Genomic DNA, 20,814 nt, shown 5'->3' with positions numbered 1-20,814 from the left:
CGTCCAAAAAAAATATTCAAATTCCAACGGTAACCTAACGGCAACATGATGTTAGCTAGCCATAGCTACCTAGCATCATGCTGACGTCAGGTAGCCGTTGGCATTCAAATGGGTTGAGTTGGAAGGTTGGCAAAATGTCAAACTCGACATTTTGGAGCTGGAGGGATGACAAAATGTCAAGCTTGACATTATGGCGCTGGAGGGCTGGGTTTGAGGGTTGGTTGGAAATGGCAAGCCCGATGGCCTGATTTGGGGGTTTGGGCTCTGTGGGACCCACAAGCCCTTTGACCTAACCCTCGGTTAGAGATGATTTTCATATCATTCCGAACTATTTTTAGCTCTATAATTCTTTGGCTTGGGTCGATTGAAAATGGCCTCAGAAGGCAACTTCTGGCCACAAGACTCAACTTGCTTAGAGTGGCTGGATCAACAGACACCCAGCTCAGTGATCTATGTTGCAATTGTCAGCTTTACAGTTTTCAATTAAACACAATTGCAGGAGCTTGCTTTGGCTCTTGAGCTGTTATCGCTGGCACGTGATCCCTACCCCAAAGGATATCAAGAGCAAGTAGCCTCTTGCGGTCTGATGGTCGGTTGGGCACCTCAACAAAAGGTTCTCGGTCATCCTTTGGTTGCTTGCTTCGTAAGCCATTGCGGTTGGAACTCCTTTGATTTCTTGTGTTGGCCGTACTTTGCTGACCAGTTTGCTCAACGAGAGCTACGTTTGCGATATTTGGAAGGTTGAGATTCGATAAGAATGAAAGCGGGATGATCACACAGGGAGAAATCAAGAATAAGATGGAACGTTATTAAAAAAGAACATAGTACTGAGTGACTTCTAAGTGAAGAGGAATACTACCAGAACGTGCTACTGAATAACTTTAATAAAAAATAAAAAAACTAAATGTTCGAGCGTTAATAATATAATGTCAATAGCTCGGTTGATTGATTCAACTGAGACCAAGCTAATGTAAACGGTAATCCAAAATCTTGTGTTCATTACTTCCACAAATAATAGTTTTCCAACATTGCCAAAACAAGAACATAAAACAAAGGCGTGATGAAACTAATGCCGTTTGCCCGAAAGCATCAACGAGATAACAACATGATTAAACCTAAATGATTAGCTAATGAAATTTGACTAAATATACCTGATCATTTCAAGAAACTCTACTTGGAACTGGTAGGGCGAACCAATCTGATAACAAATGACATGCCCGATACCCCATGGGAACTCTCCTCCGCGACAAGGACAGCATCTGATGGCATCACTTGAGAAGGACGCAATGGAAAACCAATGGCATCTGTAATGTATTCTTCCTGGGATTGTAAAACCCGTTGTGAGACTGATTTATCTTGATCTAAAGATTCAAAGTAGGCCTCCAGCACGTCAGTAGGTTTAAGGGCAGCTGTCTTCCGTAACTGTTGAACTCTCCTAACAATTTCGCGAGCAACACCAGCCTCAAACAAGGACTCATCTGGACGTAAATCCAAAACCACCAAAACATCACCATCTCCCGCTGCATCTATCTCTTTTTCTGTCGTTCCATTAGGACGTTTGAAATCCCTAACCACCTTAATATCAGCAACCTTTAAACAATGACCAGAAACACTAACTTCTCCAGCTTTCTCAAATGCTAAAATGCTTTCCTGGGACATGGCCTTGACTTCTTTGGCAACAACCCCCATCGATTTTCCAAGCCGCTTACCCAGTATACTAAAATCAGGCTCTGCACGTAACGAAGCATACTCCAATGTATCATTACACGTGACAAGAGATCGTACATTAAGTTCCTCCAACACATACTCTCTTAGCTTTCCAGCAATATCATCAAGAAAGTCTGCATCAGGATGAACTATAACCATCTCCTTAAGAGGTGTCTTGAGAGGCTTATTGTGACGCTCACGAATGTTACGGCCAAGATCAATCACGGTCATCATTCTTCTAACACTCTGCTCCATTCGTTCATCCCTCTTTCCTTCTGCTTTAGGAAAACTACAAAAGTGAATGCTTTCCTCTGACTCATTCAAAATTTTCCGCAAATTTTGATAAAGCACCTCAGTGAAGAATGGCGTTAATGGTGCCATCACTTTACAGGACACTAAGAGGACATTGTAAAGAGTTGAGAGTGCCATCCTACAATCTTCTTCACCAGTACGACCCTTTAGCCTCTTGCGATTGAATCGCACATAAATATTTGTCAAGTTGTCAAGAAACTTCAAAAGATATGGAACCACCGTGTAAAGTCGATAACCATTCATCTCTTGTTGGACAAAATGCACAAGACTCTGTGTGGCCGAGTTGATCCACTGGTCAAGCACATTAGACGATTTTTGTACAGTGGCTAGATCAATAGGGAGGAAAGTGCCAAACCCTTCATCTTCAAGTCTCTTTGCATTCTGAACAAGGAACCTGTATGCATTGTACCAAGGAAGAAATACATCCTTGACCACACCAAAAACTCCTTCCTTCTTGAAACGTAATGTCTCCGCACGCACAACAGGAGAGTTGATGAGGTATAATCGTAGTGCATCAGCACCATAGTCATCAATAACCTCCATTGGTGAAGGATAGTTCTTCAAACTTTTACTCATTTTTTTTCCATCCTCAGCAAGGACAAGTCCATTGCAAATCAGGTTTCTAAAAGCAGGTTTCCCAAATAACGCAGTAGATAACACCATAAGAGTGTAGAACCACCCACGAGTCTGATCTAGCCCTTCTGCAACGAAATGCCCAGGAAAATTTTTCTCAAAAAGCTCAACATTCTCGAAAGGATAGTGGATATAAGCATAAGGCATGGATCCACTCTCAAACCAGCAATCAAACACATCATCTATACGTCGAAGAACACCATGTTGCGGACCACGAGCAGATGGAATAGTGATATGATCGATATTGTGCCGGTGCAGATCAAAAACCTATTTAAATCGACATAAGAAATATTATTTTAGATTTGTAAATCAGGAGGAAAAAAAAAAAAAAACTGTATTATTTTGGATTGTTGAATCACAAAACAACAACAACGTCTTATCCCCCTAAGATTGAATAACGAAAAATAATAATTAATTAAACAGGGCATTCAACACCAAGGAATATTCCGCCTGACATGTAATTGCACAAAATAAAGTAGACAGAGAGGATTCAAACCTTAACACCGGAAAGCTTTTCAAGCTTATCAATAGAATCGATGACTAGTATCTCCTCACCATCCTCACTAACCCACACAGGGAGAGGAGTTCCCCAAAACCTACTTCGACTAACGGCCCAATCTCTTGCATTTTCCAGCCAATTGTGGAAGCGCTTTTCCTTGACAAAGTCAGGAACCCAGTAAGTCTGTGTGTTATTTTCTAGCAATTTTTCTTTCAACTGCTCCACCCGGATAAACCAACTTGGAACAGCTCTGTAGATAAGTGGAGTTTTAGATCTCCAGCAAAAGGGATAAGAATGAGTAAAAGTTCCGGACTTCACTAGCCTTCCTTTTGCCTGAGAAAATATGAAGAAATATATCAGAATAAATGATACAAACCAACATACCATAAAGTAAATACAGAAACAATCCATCACAAACAGGACACTTATTCCTACTTTCCACTCTCTTTTTCCTAAATTCTTTTCAACTAATGATGATAACAAGAAGAGCAACAATAGTAAATAGCATCAGAACGCATGAGACTACATATTATTTGATGTCAAAACATTAAGTTTAGAACATGAAGTTAAAACTGAACATTTATTTGAAACATAGAATGGCATGGCTCTATCTTTTCTTCTTATTGAGTGGGGGGTTGCGCAAGTAAATCACCCCACTGTGGGGTGCGTGTGTGTGTGTGTTTGTGTTTGTGATTGTGTGTAGTCTCACTTGTACCTTCACTGCTTCAATAATATCTTTATCGGCATCCTTGACATAGAACCCGCTGAAATCAGTGATTCTTTCTGTAAAGCAGCCATCATCATCAACCGCTACAATCAAGTTGTCTCCCTTATTGATTACTTGGTTTTCAAGGCAAACACGATAATCATCCTCGCCAAAGGCAGGAGCACAATGAACAATACCAGTCCCACTATCATCAGTAACATAGTTGTCCGCAACAACTCTAAATGCCACATCAGAGAACTCCTTAAAGTAGTCAAACAGTGGCACATACTTGTTTCCCACTAATGAAACCCCTGAGAATTTCTGCAATACTTGATATGATGAACTGTCGACAGTTTCCTTTTTCCCAGCTCCTCCCTTGGTCTTAGACTTGGACCCATTTTCTACTACAGTACTTTTCTCTTTTGGTTTCTCACTAGGAAGAGCTGACAACCGAGATTCAGCAACAACATAAACTTTCCCCGAGTAGTTGTTGCGAACCTTCACATAAGTAAAGTTCGCATTGACACAGAGGGCTAAGTTACTAGGGAGGGTCCATGGTGTAGTTGTCCAAGCCACAAAACTTGCATTTTCCAGATCTCCCACAATTGGAAAAGTCACCATAATTTCGGGATCAGGCACATCCCTATAGTCTTGACCAGCCTCAAAATTTGAGAGTGGTGTCTTGCAACCAGTGCTGTATGGCATGACCTACCAACAAAAAAACAAAAAATGTCAGTAGATTCAACAAGTTAAACAGAACATTTATCCTCCCTCTCTCCCTCTCTTCTCGGTTTTCCGAATTTAAGTTGCAATAGAATTCCATGTACATATGGCATTGAGTTTTTACCCTAACTAGAAATCAATACCAGACATTTCTATCAAATTACAAGCTTTTGGAGTTGACATGAGCTATCTGCATAATCAAACAGCATCAAAACAGTAATTCATGAAACAGAAATTGTTTTAGATCATGCATTATGTTAATAAACCCCATTTACCATCTCCCACCACCCATGATCAAAACATGTTAAAATCCAAAAATTCTCACTACCCAATTGAGCAAAACTCATAAGAAATCACAATGCCATCAATAACCAACCTTGAATCCTTTATAAACCAGCTCCTTTTCAAACAATTGCGCAAAAACCCACCACACAGATTCCATAAACTTCAAATCCATCGTCTTGTAATCGTTCTGGAAATCAATCCAACGCCCCGTCCGGGTGATAACCTTCTCCCACTCGCCGACGTACCGCGTCACAATGCTTCTACAGGCCTCGTTGTACTTATCGATCCCCATATTCAGCACGTCGTCCCGGCGCTTGATACCGTGAGTCCGATCGATCTCGTTCTCCACAGGCAGGCCGTGGCAGTCCCACCCGAATCGCCGGATGACGTGGTGGCCGGTCATGGAGAAGAATCGGGTGATGATGTCTTTGATGGTTCCGGCCAAGATGTGGCCATAGTGCGGGAGGCCGGTGGCAAACGGAGGGCCGTCGTAGAACACGTATTCCGGCTGGCCCTCCGTGCGCGCCAATTGGGTTTCGAAGGCTTTGATTTCGGACCAGAGTTTGAGGATGGTTTCTTCTTGTTTGGGGAAGGAGAAGTCCTTGCCCTCGCACACTTCCTCCATGGCTGAGTTGCAGCAAAGGAAGCTCCTTTTTTTGGGTATGGAATAAAGGAAGATAACGCGAGAAGTATGTTTTTTTTTCACGTTTAACATATATTTATAGGGGCTTTAGGGTTTAGAGAAAATCTCAAAACGTACCAGAAAACGATGCAAATTAGATCCAAAACTTATGAAAATAGGTCAAAAAATGATACTAAATCTATAAAAAGTTATCTAAAATACAGATCAGAAAATTTCAATACGAGCATTCAAATTACATGTCTCGCTCGATTTGACATATAAAAACTTTAACTCTTATATCATCTTACTTGCTAATTCGTGACTCTCAAAGTCTCACCCCTGATACTTTCTCCTTCTTAAAGCCAAACTATATCTCCAATTTTCCCCTCATTCGCTCCGCTCTTTAAAAACTCTAAAGTTTTGTTCTTGAATTTCAGACAACCTCTATCTCACTTGAAAGCCGGCATTAATTTTTGTTTCAATTTTGTTGTCCTTCTCAAGTTGGTGCATATCACTTGATGCCTAGGTTGGAAAAGAAAATTTTGGGATGTAGCATGCAGAGCATTTTTCACTAGCTAATTTGGTGTATAATGTAGTCGCCAAGTCATGATGGTAACTATTAACTAGAGAAGTAAGAACAAGTCTTACATGGTAGCAAGGTTACATTTGGGTATAGAGTGAAATGCACCCCAAGTAATTACCAGGGAAGTTGTCTGAAACAATCCGGCTGGTTGTGGCCGGGAAACTCGAGGAGCCTATCGAGCAGATTAATGGATCAAATGGGGATCAGTTCGCTTGCGTTCTTGCTGATCCGAGTCTTGGATGGGGCCGGAAATTGCAGAGAAAGAAGGCTTCCAGCGAGCGAGCTACCTTCTGCCCGGTACTTGGATTTATGCCCGATAACTCAGAGGATCATATGATATAACACTAGAAAGTTAGATATGTCTAGTAATCATGGTAAGGGAAGAAACAAATTAAGTAATCAAATCCAAATTCCTTGCTTTAAATCTAAATTTACATTTCGAAATGAAACCCGTTCATATAGTGCACAAGAAGATATTTGTATGGCTTGCGATGTTCACAGCATAGAAAAAGGAAGGACAAGTCTAACGCTTTGAAAACTGAGGGGCTTTGCGAGCTTTCTTGAGACCAGGCTTCTTCCTTTCAACTACTCTGGCGTCTCTAGTCAGCAGCCCTTCCTTTCTGAGAGGTCTTCTATGGTCTTCGCTGACCTTTAGCAAAGCTCGAGCAATGCCAAGGGAAATCGCCTGCGCCTGACCAGAAAGGCCACCGCCATGAGCCTTCACAAACACATCGTATCCACTTTCGTATCCTAAGGTAACCAACGGTACTCTTACGTACTGTAGCCACAACGGGTTGCCTTGCAGATATTCCTACACAAAGTTAAATACAGAATCATAAGGGTTTTGTTAATATTGTCTGCAAATAAACAAAATTCCCTAACGAGTAACTTTGGTGCTTGTACTCCAACTACTGCTATACTTGTTCCATGACCATGATATTCATGACAGACGAGACACATATTCGTAGACCCGGCGATATAAAAAAAGAAAGCATTGTTCAAGGAGTTGCTGATGCTGAAAGCTGTAAAGAAATGGGACCATAAGAAATATCACAGTAGTTGGCAACGATGAACGAAACCATTAACACAAGTCATCGCAATCCACTCAGAATTATATCTTGAAACAGATTACAGATCAAAATTCTTATAAGATTAGATGAACTAATTAGCCACTACACTTTAATCTTCATCATAAATCCACAGAATAACGTATGAATTCAAAACATTGAGGAGACTAGTCAGGCATTTCGTACAAGGCAAATATGGGTTCAAAATAATGGACAGAGGTACACAAAAGTTACATTGAAGACGAATAGGCCTCATAGAGACTATTAGTTTAACAGCACCAACAGTTTCAGACATACAATTGTCTAGAAAAAAGTTAAAATCACTAGCCGCTTCGAGCAAAAAAATGAAAAGAACAGAACGAACAAAGTAAAACATAAAGAACTAAGAACATCACAGCAAATAAATTAAGAACATCCCCACAACCGCATTTTCTACCGTAAAATTATTGGGGGCATTGTCCGATGAGGGATAATTGCAGGATGTGAATAGCCGGCGAAAATCAACCAATCAACCAGCAGACCGCAGGCTTGCCACTCACATCCCGCAACATTCCTCACGTCCTCTGGCATTCAACATTTATATTACTTGTGCATAGACTCAGCGAAAAATGCATAAAGTAAATAAAAGTAAACGTCTTTGGCTGCCCAAAGAAGCACACTTTGAGCATGACATTGCATGATCACAGAGAGATATCAGCTGAAAAATGCATCAAACATCATACAAGCCATTATTCAAAAATCAACTACATTTTCGAATAAATAAATAAATTATGTAGCTAACAGAAAGGCAAAACAGGATGAACATGGAAATCCCAAATTCCCAATTCGAAACCCTAACTACTTGTGGAAACACAGAGAGAGAGAGAGAGAGAGAGAGAGAGAGAGAGAGAGAGAGGAGACCTTGGCGTCGCGATAGTTGATGATGACTTTGCCGGTGCCCTCCTGGAGTACAACACGAGCAATCGCGCACTTCCGGCGACCAGTCCCGATGATTGTCTGAGCTGCAAAACCGCCGGGAAGCCTCGATTTCACGTATTTCTTGAGGTTTTCAGTCTCCAGCACTTCTGTAGGAGGAGCCGCCGCGACGGAAGCGACCACCAGACGAGGGGAAGGTGTGGCGGTTCCGCACACTCGCGAAAAAGTCACTGATTTGGAGCCGGGAAACGAGGCAATGCTAGGCTTCTGAGCTATGTGGGAGGAAAATGAGAGAGAAGAGAGGGACGATGTGAGAGCTGTTATGGAGACCGCCATTTTTCCCCCAGGGTTTCTGCGGATTTGGATTTTGCCGCCAGCACCGAGCAGCTGGTGGGCGGATGATGAAGATGAAAGGGGATAACGTTCGGAAAATGGGGGGATTGAGAGGATAACGAAAGTTTGGGTTTTTATTATTTGGTAAAATTGCACGAGTAGCAACTGGACTATTTGGCTATTCGAATTGCAACCCCAGGAAAAAACAGGATTTAACAATGTCAGTCAAAGTAAAATTAAGTGTTAATTACAAATATTCCCCTGAGTTTTTGCGATTATTTTTATTTGGTCCTTCAGAATGTTTTGTCAGGAAAAATTTGAAATAGTCGCCAAACTTTTAACATTGTAGCATGTTTTTCCCTCTGCAGTTAAATCCGAATTTTCCTTCTAATATTGAGATTAATTTAACTGCTATCATTTGAATAAAAATAAACGAGAATAGATTCTTTCATATCACCATTTAAACATGTGATAATCGTTTATTAGACAAATTGTACATTTTTTAAACATGTGACAAACATTTATTGAACTGTAACACTACTAGGATTAAATTTGATTGCACGAGAGAATTTCTCGTAGGTGCAAGTTTGCTCGAGTTTCGAGTACAACAACACAGTTATCATCGACCTAAGGTTTGAGCATTATTCTAACTGGTAACTAATGAGTGAGTGTAAAATGGATCATTTAAGAGGATGCACAACTGAACAAACAAGAAAAGATGGTGACATGTGGTAACATTTTTTCCTATCGTTTGTAAAATGAATCCGACAAAGCGATATTCTAAATTATTTTAATTTACAAGGAATGAGATTCAAACCTGAGTATAAGGGATGGCCAACCCTAGTCAATCGGCCTAAGCGACGTTTGCTTGGAAAATGAAATGCAGTTCCATCAATGCCAAGACAAGAACATAAAACAAAGGCGTGACGGTAACCAAAGCCGTTCGCCGAAAGCATCATCAAGAAAACAAAAGAATGAACTAAAACAGGCATGAACTCAACAACAAATGCACGCATAAATATATAATGGAAAGAGACACAAAAAGGTTGATTCCCCAACTCCGAATTCAGATAAAACCAATGCCCTTGGACAAAACCTACAGTAATTCCATGCCTCAAATGCCTCCCATATAAGATATGTGAAGAAACTGCATGAGAAAACATCTAGGAATCGATAAGAAAAGAGAAAAAAAAAAACAAGAGCAAAAAATGAGCAGGCCACATATCGTAGCGATTCCTTATCCGGCGCAAGGGCACGTAATTCCCTTGATGGAGTTGTCGCAAAGCTTAGCGAACCATGGCATCAAGGTCAGTTTTGTGAACACGGAGTATAACCACAAGCGCATAGCGAAGGCCTTGGCTGGAGAGAGTCTTATTGATCTAGTTTCGCTTCCAGATGGGTTAGAACCGTGGGAGGACAAGAGCGAGCTAGAGCAACTATCCGAAGCAATGAAATGGATCATGCCAGAGAAGTTGGAGGAGCTCATAGAGAAGATCAACGGAGGGGAAGGCGAAAATGTCACTTGTGTCATGGCTGATCATCATATTTTCTGGGCCCTGGAAGTAGCAGAGAAGATGAACATCAAGGCAGTTGCATTTTGGCCTGCGGCAACTGCATCGTTGGCGTTGGTTCTCAGTGTACCAAAGTACATTGATGAAGGAATCGTTGACAACGATGGTAAGATCTCTGTCACAACTTTGCATTTTAAGCAGATCAAGTCGGTTTTAAGTTTTCATACTTCCGTAAGTAGCAAATCGTTGCGAAGATGGGGGAGCTTTTCGAGCAGATTATCGATTGATCTTTTTGTAACCATTTAATTTTTCAGGAACTGTATTGAAGAGCCAGAATGTTGACATGGGAACAAACATGCCCACCATGAAAACTAAAGACTTTGTGTGGGCATGCATAGGTGACTTTGCCATGCAGAAAATGATATTTGATATGATGTTAAAAATCAACAGCAGCCGGAAACTGGCACAACGGGCTGTTTGCAACTCGGTGCATGACCTCGAACTGGAAGCATTCACCCTGATACCCGAGGTTTTACCAATTGGCCCGCTCTTGGCAAGCAGCCGGCAAGGGAATTCGGCTGGGAACTTCTGGCCGCAGGACTCAACTTGCTTAGAGTGGCTGGACCAACAGCCACCCAGCTCAGTGATCTATGTTGCATTTGGCAGCTTCACAGTTTTCGATCCAACCCAATTCAAAGAATTGGCTTTGGCACTCGAATTATCCGAGAGGCCATTCCTCTGGGTCGTGAGGTCAGATACCACTGATAGTACTTGTGATCCCTACCCGGAAGGATATCTAGAGCGTGTAGCCTCTCGCGGCCTGATGGTCAGTTGGGCGCCTCAACAGAAGGTCCTGGCTCATCCTTCGATTGCTTGCTTCGTAAGTCACTGCGGGTGGAACTCCACCCTTGAAGGCATAAGCAATGGAGTTCCTATATTGTGCTGGCCATACTTTGCCGACCAGTTCATCAATGAGAGCTACATTTGTGACGTTTGGAAGGCGGGACTGAAATTCGATAGGAACGAAAGCGGGCTTATCACGAAAGAAGAAATCAAGAACAAGGTGGAACAGCTGCTTGATGTTGAAGAATTCAAAGAAAGAGCTTCCAAACTTATGGAATTTGCCATGACCAGTATCAAAGAAGGTGGCAAATCTAACAAGAACTTTAACAATTTTATTGAATGGCTCAAGTCATAGGCAATGTCAAATTTGAAGTATATGGTGACTTAACAAATTCAAACGTCATATGAAAAAATTTCGCCATCTCAATCTCAATCAACCAATTTACCAGGTTTACATCTTCAACTCTTTCAATACTTCCACAAGGAATGAAAGGTTGTTCCATCACGGGATGGCACAATGGTTGAGATAAATTCCTAATTTGTATTTCCATACGGCTCGTCTGAGTTCAATTATTATTGCGAATCTTCGCAACCATAAAAAGGATAGATCGTCGTGGCTTAGCCACAAACTAATGCCCTTTTACAAAATAAAAAACTAGTGGATAAAAAATAAAACAATAACAATATACCCAATAGAAAAATGATATATGTTTAGAGCATTTTCCCGCCTCAATATGTGGGATCGCTATTAGTAACATCTCGACAACAACGTTGTATTGAAATGATTAAATACATTACTATTTTCCCAATAATGAAAATATACAATTATATTATTGCATAATTAGGGTTTATAGGTCGGATTAGCAGAGCCAATAGGAGGAAATCTCTACTAATTAATGAAATTTTTTTTGTCAATCAAAAGAGGATGAAAAGACAATTTAGTCTTCTATCACACAAAAAAAAAATGATAGGCAATAATAATTTCACAAATCCAAATTTTACTATTTTTTATTGAAGCCTGTGATGTTAAAATATCTCTAATATTTAAAATTAATAAATAAAAAAACCAAAAACAAAAACCTTCCACACCCCCCACATTCTCTCTCTCTCTCTTCCTCTCTCATTCTCATTTTTGTAAAAAAATGTGTTCATACACACAAAGTGTGTAGGCAAATGCTAGTGTGAATTAAATTAAAGAGTTCTGATCTTACCTGACTGGTAAGCATTTGTACCGCACATATTTCACGATCTTATCTATAACTAATAAGGACTCATATGACTTTCAGGTAGTAGAGTTTGTTGGTGTTAATTCAACTATGTACAATTACAGCCAATGTGGGCAGAGGTGGATGGACATTGGAAGTGTGGTGGTCCTAGGTTACGCACATGCCTTGCAAAAACACTTATTAGATTGCTTTGGCACATGTCAATATTTGACATGTGCATAATTTGGTTCAGCTGACGACAAAACGTCAACCAAATGTTCGACCAAATTTTACTATTTTTTATTGAAGCCTGTGATGTTAAAATATCTCTAATATTTAAAATTAATAAATAAAAAAACCAAAAACAAAAACCTTCCACTCCCCCCACATTCTCTCTCTCTCTCTCTCTTCCTCTCTCCTTCTCATTTTCTAAAAAAATGTGTTCATACACACAAAGTGCGTAGACAAATGCTAGTGTGAATTAAATTAAAGAGTTCTGATCTTACCTGACTGGTAAGCATTTGTACCGCACATATTTCACAATCTTATCTATAACTAATAAGGACTCATATGACTTTCAGGTAGTAGAGTTTGTTGGTGTTAATTCAACTACGTACAATTACAGCCAATGTGGGCAGAGGTGGATGGACATTGGAAGTAAGGTGGTCCTAGGTTATGCACATGCTTTGCAAAAACACTTATTAGATTGCTTTGGCACATGTCAGTATTTGACATGTGCATAACTTGGTTCAGCTGACGACAAAACGCCAACCAAATGTTCGACGAAATACCTCGGTGAACAAACTGGGTTTTTTTTTTTTTTTTTTTGCTCGCTTCGTAATATGTTTCTTTTTAAAAAAACTTGAACCTCAAACACTGAAATCCCAAGATTCAAATCTTGAATCCGCCAGAATACAGATATCCAATTAGAGGGCAACCCTACATACGAACCTGGAAAAAATGCATATTTTCTTGGAGCTATTAGAAAAAAGAGAAGCAATATTTTCTCCCAGCTTTAATAGCACGGACAAATACTGCTGATGAAGATGTGACACAGATAGTGTGTGTATCTAGTCGCAGTTGTGTATCTAAACCCTAAACCACAGATAGTGTGTCTGTCTAGTCATAGTTGTGTATCTAAACCCTAAACCACAGATAGTGTGTCTATCTAGTCATAGTTGTGGAGGTATGGGGCCCTTTTTGAAATGTAAGATGATGGAAGTATCCCTCTTCTTGTTTTTAGTAAAGAAAGGACATGGAATTTTTAAAAATCATTTTGCACACTTTTGTAAGATAAAATATCAAACTAGCCACTCTCACTTTCTTAATTCTTAATGACTAAAAACCCTAGTTTTTTTTTTTTTTCGGACAAAGACTCAAAACCCTAGTTAGTAGCTAGAACTAGCTTTAGTAGAAGATGAACACTGTCCACGAGAGTAATGCTATAGTTAACCGCTCACACATAACGACTGTTAATCATTAACATAAGTGAATCATATAACATATTGGCAATTGACAATCATCCTCATGCACATAAACAACTGTTGCGAGCACATATTCGCTCCCTCGCAAAAACTACTAAAATTTGGTCAATTAATTGCTACCAAAAATGCAAACAAATGAACAAATAATAGACTTTGGTTAGGCTTTTTTTGTTTTTTGAGCTGGTCCTTTTTTGTTTGTTTATTTTGTCTATGGGTCAGTAGTTTGTAAATTTGTGTTGTATGTTTAATAAAGGTTCCTGTCTTTAGTTGATCCTGAAAAGAAAAACAAAAGGAAACAAACGAACAAGTTATAAATAGTATTAAAATTTCATCAAAATAAATACTAAAATATACTAAGAATACGATAAAAATATAAATTCGGCTGCTAGCTGATAAAGATGCGATACAGATAATGTTTGTGTCTAGTCATGGTTGTGGAGGTATGGGGCCCTTTTTGAAATGAAAGATCATGCAAGTATCCTTCTTCTTGTTTTTTTAAATAGTCAGTTTTTTAAACCGATACATCATTAAACATTCGATTAATTTAATAAACATTATTTGATGACTATTTATCTTATCGTACTAAAATACCAGTGAATAAAACATCAAACAAAACGACAAGATAACGAATCTAAGCAATGACTTGTAAAGTAAGATCAATTCAGTCAACAAGAAGCAATGGGTAGCTCCTCAACAGAACCCCCAAAGCTCCTCCCAGATTTGATCTGAACACACCAGAACTCTGAAAAAATAGAAAAAGAAACAGAAAGCAAGGAGAATGAGCAGCCCGCATATTTTAGCTGTTCCCGTTCCTGCACAAGGCCATGTAATTCCCATGATGGCGCTGTCACAATGCTTAGTGAATCATGGCTTCAAAGTCACATTTGTCAACACAGACTTCAATCACAACCGCGTCGCGAACGCCTTGCCCGATGATCAAAGTCATATGATGAAGGATCGTATCGATCTAGTTTCAATTCCGGATGGTTTGGAACCCGGGGAGGACAGGAAAGATCTAGGACTGTTAACGGAAGCAATGAGACGAGTCATGCCGGGGAAGTTGGAGGAGCTGATAGAGAAGATTAATGGAGGGGATGGTGAAAAAATCACTTGTGTCATTGCCGATCAGGGTATCGGGTGGGCGCTTGAAGTTGCGGCGAAGATGAAAATCAAGGCGGTCGCCTTTTGGCCTGCGTCAGCTGCGGTCCTGGCCTTGAAATTTGCCATCCCCAAGTTAATTGATGAAGGAATCATTGACAATGATGGTGAGTGAGAACTCTGATATCCTCTTATCACTAACCTGCGAAATATTATGCAACCATGCTCTGTAAATATTTTAGTTCAACTAAAGTTAAATTTGTTCAAGCTCACTCATTCGAAAAGTAAAATTTTTATTTAATACGCACTTGGAATTTTTACTAGAAATTTAAGTGCTTCTTGAAGTCCAAAAAACGCTTCTACAGCCCAGAAGCACTTTTTAATTTTTAAGTCAATCATAGTTGGAACTTAGAAATGCTTATGGTTGTTAGAAAATTATGCTAGAAGCAGTCCCATATAGGTCCGGCAGATATGCTCTGAATATGTAGGCCTAGTCCTTGCTAGTGACTATTTGAACTTGATCTAAATTTTTTGTTACTATTGTGAAACTTCGGATTCTGTTGCGCGTGTTGAGTCTCACATCGGTAATCTACTGATAGATATGGTTATGTAAACGATTGTCAGGAGCCTCGATTTGGTTAGTGACTAAATTAGGCTAATTAGTTCTGTGTTTAGCAATAGGCAATGCAACTCTTGAGTTCTCTCTGTATGTTTTATTTTTTCGTAATCATTCATACATTCACTTGTTACAGGAACCGTATTGAAAACACCGGCGATTCAGTTGGCACCAAACATGCCCGCCATAAAAACTGCGGACTTTATGTGGGCGTGTATTGGTAATAAAAAAACTCAGAAAATCATATTTCAATTTATGGTTAGAAGCATCAAGGCTGTGCAAGTGGCAGACTGGATTCTTTGCAACTCTGCATACGACCTCGAGCCTGCAACATTCACCTTTGCACCCGAGATTTTACCAATAGGTCCACTCTTGGCGAGCAGCCGGCTTGGGAATTCAGCAGGCAACTTCTGGCCGCAAGACTCAACTTGCTTACAATGGCTGGATCAACAGCTGCCCAGCTCAGTGATCTATGTTGCATTTGGAAGCTTCACGATTTTCAATCAAACACAATTCCTGGAGCTTGCTCTGGCTCTTGAATTATCCGAGAGGCCATTTCTCTGGGTTGTGAGGCCGGATATCACTGACACGACAAGTGATCCATACCCGGAAGGATATCAAGAGCGAGTAGCCTCTCGCGGTCGAATGGTGGGTTGGGCGCCTCAACAAAAGGTTCTGGCTCATCCGTCGATTGCTTGCTTCTTAAGCCACTGCGGTTGGAACTCTACCCTGGAAGGCCTAAGCAATGGGGTTCCTTTCTTGTGCTGGCCATACTTTGCAGACCAGTTCACTAACGAGAGCTACATTTGTGACGTTTGGAAGGTGGGATTGAAATTCGAAAAGAATGAAACGGGAATCGTCCCGAAAGAAGAAATCAAGAACAAGGTAGATCAACTGCTCGGTGACGAAATTTATACAGCAAGAGCTCGCAAACTCAAGGAAGTGGCCATCACTAATGTTGAAGAAGGCGGCCAATCTAACAAAATCTTAAAGAACTTTATTGAATGGATGAAATCATAGAGAAGTAATCTAAGATCGAAGCTTCACAGTTATAAGATACTATCTCAAACCAGGCCACTTTCACGTTCTTAATTCTTAAATCCTAGCTAGTAGCTAGAGCTTTGGTAGAATACGGGCACTTTTCAACGAAGAGTAATGCTACCATTAGCTGCTCAAACGTAATGATTGTTAGCAGTTGATATAAGTAAAAATAATGAATATGAAACTGGCAATAATTAGACGATTGTCGCTTGCACACGTCAACTACCAACATTCAGTCAACTAGTAGCTACCAAAAAATTACACATATGAATTGATGGGAATAGTTGTTGGAAATTATATATTATAATATTATTTTATAATATTTAATTTTTGTACGAATGAAAAATAAAAGTCAAGTGTTATAATTGAATTCAAATTCATGAGTTGCATTTGTTCGTTGGAACTTTAGGCAACAGTCACAATGTCTCAAAAGGGGTGGCTTGAGGTCTATATAAACTCAACCATCCCACTCGTCTAAATAATTAAGAGTAGAATTTTCTTCAAGGTCTTTTATTCTTTGTTAGTCAAATTTTGAGTCATGTCTTGAGAGTACGGAATATATGACGTTCGTCAGAGTTCGAAGATTGAAGTGTTTTGACTTCGGATTATTATTGTTGAATCCTGGGAGACGAACGCCTACCAAACTACAAGCACAAGAGTAGGGGAAAAATTTTGTCTTTAGGACATTGCATTTATGCAAGCCTCAATCTCCAAGTTTGTTAGTTTTTCCAACTTTCTCTCTAGTTGTATAATTAATCTCATATATAATTGATGTTGTGAATTTAATTATTATCATTGGAATTATATTGTTATTTTTACATATTTTCTAATATTGCTCCAAAAGTTATTTCTGCGAAAAACTTTGTTCCATGAATTTCTGAATAAAAATAAGAAACAAATATCAATTATTGATGCAGCGGGATTCCGTTCACCGTAGTTTGAGCGAGATCCTGCTTCACTGAAGCTAAAGCGAGATATGTATCAATTATTGATATTGTTTTAGATATGTGGTCGATATGGATCCCCCTCCAACGGCAGTGGAAAGGCTATAAAGTTTGTTGTATATACACACACACGTATGAAGAATAAAGCAATGAATGCAAGCAAAACAACAACATAATATATCCAAACAGTGAATATTAAAGTAAGACCCAGATCTCCTCCCATATTCGATCAATCAATCTGGTTAAGATAAGAACACTCTGAAAGTGGGGGAAAAAAGAAACACAGAGAAAAACCAATGAGCGGCCCTCATATTTTAGTTCTTCCTGCTCCTGCACAAGGCCATGTAATTCCCATGATGGAGTTGTCACAAAGCTTAGTGAATCATGGCTTCAAGGTCACATTTGTCAACACAGACTTCAATCACAACCGCGTCACGAGCGCCTTGCCTGATGATCAAAGTCATATAAGGGGGGATTGCATCGACCTAGTTTCAATTCCGGATGGCTTAGAACCGGGGCAGGACAGGAATGACCTAGGAAAGTTATCTGAGGCAATGCAACGAGTCATGCCAGGGAAGTTGGAGGAGCTGATAGAGAAGATCAATAACCGAGGGGAAGGCGATAAAATCACTTGTGTCATTGCTGATCAGGTTGTCGGGTGGGTTTTGGAAATTGCGGTGAAAATGAAAATCAAGGCGGCCGCCTTTTGGCCGGCATCAGCTGCAGTTTTAGCCTTGACGTTTAGCGTCCCCAAGTTAATTGATGAAGGAATCATTGACAATGATGGTAAGTGAGAACTGTGAGATCCTCTATCACTAACTTGTTATTCAACCATGTTATGTAAATATTTTTCTCCAACTAGTTCTAAATTAAGTTTGTTCAAGCTCACTCAATTTGAAAGATAAGATTTTGAAGTCCAAAAAGCGCTAAGATGAACTAAAAGCATTTTTTATCCAAACGTAATCAAAAGCGCTTTTTAGTTGTCAGAAAACTCTTTTAACTATGCCATAAGCAGTTTCAAACAGGTCTATCAAAGATGGACATAGACTAAGTCCTTGACTCCTTGCTAGTGACTACTTGATCATGGTCTAAATTTTTTGTTACTGTAGTGAAACTTCGGGTTGTGTGGCGTGTGTTGAGTCTCACATCCGTAAACTAATAGATCTGGGGTCTGTAAGTGATAGTCGAAGCCTCGATTAGTGACTAATCCTCTTGACAGTCGAAACCCCCATGATTTGTAATAGGAAATGCAACTCTTATTCTGTTTTTATGGTCATCTTTCCATAATCATTCATTTCATTCACTCATGGCAGGAACCATATTGAAAAACCAGGTGATTCAGTTGGCACCAAACATGCCCACCATGAAAACTGCAGACTTTGTCTGGGCATGTATTGGTAATAAAACCACTCAGGAAATCATGTTTCAGAACATGGTAAAATGCAACAAGGCTGTGCAAGTGGCGGACTGGCTTCTTTGCAACTCTGCGTATGATCTTGAGCCAGCAACATTCACCTTTGCACCCAAGATTCTACCAATAGGCCCGCTCTTGGCGAGCAGACGGCTTGGAAATTCAGCAGGCCACTTCTGGTCGCAAGACTCAACTTGCTTAGAGTGGCTGGATCAACAGCCACCCAACTCAGTGATCTATGTTGCATTTGGCAGCTTCACAGTTTTTAATCCAACCCAATTCAAAGAACTGGCTCTGGCTCTTGAATTATCGGAGAGGCCATTTCTCTGGGTCGTGAGGCCAGATATCACTGACACGAGTGATCCCTACCCGGAAGGATATCAAAAGCGAGTAGCCTCTCTCGGTCAGGTGGTGGGTTGGGCACCTCAACAGAAGGTTCTGGCTCATCCTTCGATTGCTTGCTTCCTAAGCCATTGCGGTTGGAACTCTACCCTAGAAGGCCTAAGCAATGGGGTTCCTTTCTTGTGCTGGCCATACTTTGCAGACCAGTTCACTAATGAGAGCTACATTTGTGACGTTTGGAAGGTGGGATTGAAATTCGAAAAGAATGAAACTGGCATCATCACAAAAGAAGAAATCAAGAACAAGTTGGAACAACTGCTCGGAGACAAAGATTTCAACGAAAGAGCTTTGAAACTGAAGGAATTGGCCGTCGCCAATGTCGAAGGAGGCCAATCTAACAAGATCTTCAAGAATTTTGTTGAATGGATGAAATCATAGGGCATGTAAGCGGAAGAGGCAAAGAAGAAAATGTGCTAATCATCTGTTTTTAAGAATTAATATAAGTGGATTCCATTGATAAATCGATTTCATTTTATATATTTTATCCGATCATAATATATTTTTGTGATTATTTTAGCAAAATTTTGATACTTTACTTATATTTTCAATGTAGGACATGTGAATTTATTTTGGGCATAAGGTGATGAAATAATGGAATTTTTTTAATCATCTCAATTGAAACGGGTTCAGAAGTTTGTCAAGAAGGTTGTGTCAAAGTTTCAAAATTTTATCCCAAGACATCTGATCGTTGTGAATTAATTATGTACCAACGTGCAGTGCTAGCAGGTTGAGCTGCAGGGCTTAATTGCGATTTTTGGGCTGGTTTGGAGCAATATTGGTCTAGAAACGTGATTAATTACTAGCAGATGGAGATTCCCAATTAGATTTGGATTGTGGTATTTTTGTTTCCTAGATTTTAGAAGACCTTATTTATGTAGGATTATGAATAAGGGGTTGTGTATAAGCTTTCAACCATCCATTAGGGTTCTCTATGCGACATTGAGAGAACTCGACAAAACTCTGGTGAATTGCAAACTTTAAACTACAAGGTGTTATCAATCTTTTTCTACTTAATGATATTTTCTTTGGTTTTTAATATGAGTATACATAATTGTTGACTCTAAAAATTACAAAACCTACGTGGCGCGCAGGCCGAGTAACTAATAAGCTAACTACGTCATTCGGTTGAATGCGGGGCGTGCCAACTCGTCGGCCGAGCTCGGCCGAGGAGTAAAATTTGTTGATGTTGCGTTGAGCGCGTCGGTGACTTCTTTATCTTACGATTGCGGCCGAGGAAGGAACAAATCTCGGCCTTTGGATTCTCGAGCCTGAAGACAAGGCTGCTAGTTCTACGAAGTTCAATATCAAATTCGGCTCTCAGGGTGCCGAATGTAGTAACTTGGTAACACCTCACTTCGCCGAGAAGGCTAATGAGATGACCTCTGCCAATAAGGATTTGAAAATCCTTCTCGACCGAGACTTGGATAGATAACCAGTCGGCCTCGACGCAGTGCTGTTTATCCAAACTGAAGGTGCTTCGGGAACGGCTGATTCTACGGCAACAGTGCTGTTTATCCAAACTGAAGATGTTCGCCGGTTGCCTTCACAGTGCTGTTTATCCAAACTGAAGATGTGTTGGCGAGAAAAAGAAAATAAAAAATCTCAAGATGTTTGAGAGGTTTTGCGCAGGGCAGTTGTGTGTTGAATTCGAGCTCCTCTCTATGGTGTTCGCATCCTTGTATTTATAGAAGCAGATGTGTGGTGCGGCTTCACTTGTGTAGAATTTGATTTTAATTCAAACTCATCAGCTAGAGTCTAGGTCAAAGACTTCTCAAGGTAAGCAACAACCTATCTTTTAGATATCATTTATCTTTAAACGATCCGCTGGATATAGCCAATATTAGGCTTAGATAATCCAATATATATTAAGAGAT

At 40.0% G+C, this 20,814-nt stretch overlaps 5 protein-coding genes across 5 annotated transcripts; 3 read left to right on the top strand and 2 right to left on the bottom strand.

Annotated features, from left to right (window-relative positions):
• Nucleotides 1–978: 978 nt before the first annotated feature.
• Nucleotides 979–5,570, bottom strand: LOC137739211 (isoleucine--tRNA ligase, cytoplasmic-like). The gene is made up of 4 exons (XM_068478757.1): nucleotides 4,957–5,570; nucleotides 3,867–4,565; nucleotides 3,149–3,484; nucleotides 979–2,919 (listed from the first exon to the last, which is right to left on the bottom strand). Exons 1-4 carry the CDS (start codon nucleotides 5,488–5,490, stop codon nucleotides 1,171–1,173), a joined length of 3,318 nt encoding a protein of 1,105 aa, XP_068334858.1. The 5' UTR covers nucleotides 5,491–5,570; the 3' UTR covers nucleotides 979–1,170.
• Nucleotides 5,571–6,461: 891 nt separating this feature from the next.
• LOC137739536 (small ribosomal subunit protein uS9c-like) lies at nucleotides 6,462–8,501 on the bottom strand. Its single transcript, XM_068479142.1, has 2 exons — nucleotides 8,038–8,501; nucleotides 6,462–6,881 (listed from the first exon to the last, which is right to left on the bottom strand). The coding sequence occupies exons 1-2, from the start codon at nucleotides 8,386–8,388 to the stop codon at nucleotides 6,594–6,596; spliced, it is 639 nt and encodes a 212-aa protein (XP_068335243.1). The 5' UTR covers nucleotides 8,389–8,501; the 3' UTR covers nucleotides 6,462–6,593.
• Nucleotides 8,502–9,547: 1,046 nt separating this feature from the next.
• On the top strand, nucleotides 9,548–11,183 carry LOC137738760 (UDP-glycosyltransferase 83A1-like). Its single transcript, XM_068478235.1, has 2 exons — nucleotides 9,548–10,062; nucleotides 10,211–11,183. Exons 1-2 carry the CDS (start codon nucleotides 9,594–9,596, stop codon nucleotides 11,092–11,094), a joined length of 1,353 nt encoding a protein of 450 aa, XP_068334336.1. The 5' UTR covers nucleotides 9,548–9,593; the 3' UTR covers nucleotides 11,095–11,183.
• Nucleotides 11,184–14,092: 2,909 nt separating this feature from the next.
• On the top strand, nucleotides 14,093–16,475 carry LOC137740385 (UDP-glycosyltransferase 83A1-like). Its single transcript, XM_068480261.1, has 2 exons — nucleotides 14,093–14,693; nucleotides 15,279–16,475. Exons 1-2 carry the CDS (start codon nucleotides 14,207–14,209, stop codon nucleotides 16,160–16,162), a joined length of 1,371 nt encoding a protein of 456 aa, XP_068336362.1. The 5' UTR covers nucleotides 14,093–14,206; the 3' UTR covers nucleotides 16,163–16,475.
• Nucleotides 16,476–17,153: 678 nt separating this feature from the next.
• Nucleotides 17,154–19,453, top strand: LOC137740990 (UDP-glycosyltransferase 83A1-like). The gene is made up of 2 exons (XM_068480799.1): nucleotides 17,154–17,913; nucleotides 18,441–19,453. Exons 1-2 carry the CDS (start codon nucleotides 17,424–17,426, stop codon nucleotides 19,316–19,318), a joined length of 1,368 nt encoding a protein of 455 aa, XP_068336900.1. The 5' UTR covers nucleotides 17,154–17,423; the 3' UTR covers nucleotides 19,319–19,453.
• Nucleotides 19,454–20,814: the final 1,361 nt, after the last annotated feature.

The sequence above is a fragment of the Pyrus communis genome, chromosome 7 (genome assembly GCF_963583255.1).
Source record: "Pyrus communis chromosome 7, drPyrComm1.1, whole genome shotgun sequence".
In the NCBI taxonomy this organism is placed as follows: Eukaryota; Viridiplantae; Streptophyta; class Magnoliopsida; order Rosales; family Rosaceae; genus Pyrus; species Pyrus communis.
The sequence above is the reverse complement of the archived record's forward strand: the minus strand, read 5'-3'. Positions and strand labels throughout refer to the sequence as shown.

What these genes read in the sequence shown, in the direction of transcription:
- LOC137738760 (XM_068478235.1), top strand. Translation starts at nt 9,594, where the DNA reads ATGAGCAGGCCACATATCGTAGCGATTCCTTATCCGGCGCAAGGGCAC. An exon ending in AGGAATCGTTGACAACGATG is followed by an intron (nt 10,063 to 10,210) that starts GTAAGATCTCTG and finishes TTAATTTTTCAG; the next exon opens with GAACTGTATTGAAGAGCCAG.
- LOC137739536 (XM_068479142.1), bottom strand. Translation starts at nt 8,388, where the DNA reads ATGGCGGTCTCCATAACAGCTCTCACATCGTCCCTCTCTTCTCTCTCA. An exon ending in TCAACTATCGCGACGCCAAG is followed by an intron (nt 6,882 to 8,037) that starts GTCTCCTCTCTC and finishes AACTTTGTGTAG; the next exon opens with GAATATCTGCAAGGCAACCC.
- LOC137739211 (XM_068478757.1), bottom strand. Translation starts at nt 5,490, where the DNA reads ATGGAGGAAGTGTGCGAGGGCAAGGACTTCTCCTTCCCCAAACAAGAA. An exon ending in TGGTTTATAAAGGATTCAAG is followed by an intron (nt 4,566 to 4,956) that starts GTTGGTTATTGA and finishes TTTTGTTGGTAG; the next exon opens with GTCATGCCATACAGCACTGG. An exon ending in AAAAGCTTTCCGGTGTTAAG is followed by an intron (nt 2,920 to 3,148) that starts GTTTGAATCCTC and finishes CGATTTAAATAG; the next exon opens with GTTTTTGATCTGCACCGGCA.
- LOC137740385 (XM_068480261.1), top strand. Translation starts at nt 14,207, where the DNA reads ATGAGCAGCCCGCATATTTTAGCTGTTCCCGTTCCTGCACAAGGCCAT. An exon ending in AGGAATCATTGACAATGATG is followed by an intron (nt 14,694 to 15,278) that starts GTGAGTGAGAAC and finishes CACTTGTTACAG; the next exon opens with GAACCGTATTGAAAACACCG.
- LOC137740990 (XM_068480799.1), top strand. Translation starts at nt 17,424, where the DNA reads ATGAGCGGCCCTCATATTTTAGTTCTTCCTGCTCCTGCACAAGGCCAT. An exon ending in AGGAATCATTGACAATGATG is followed by an intron (nt 17,914 to 18,440) that starts GTAAGTGAGAAC and finishes CACTCATGGCAG; the next exon opens with GAACCATATTGAAAAACCAG.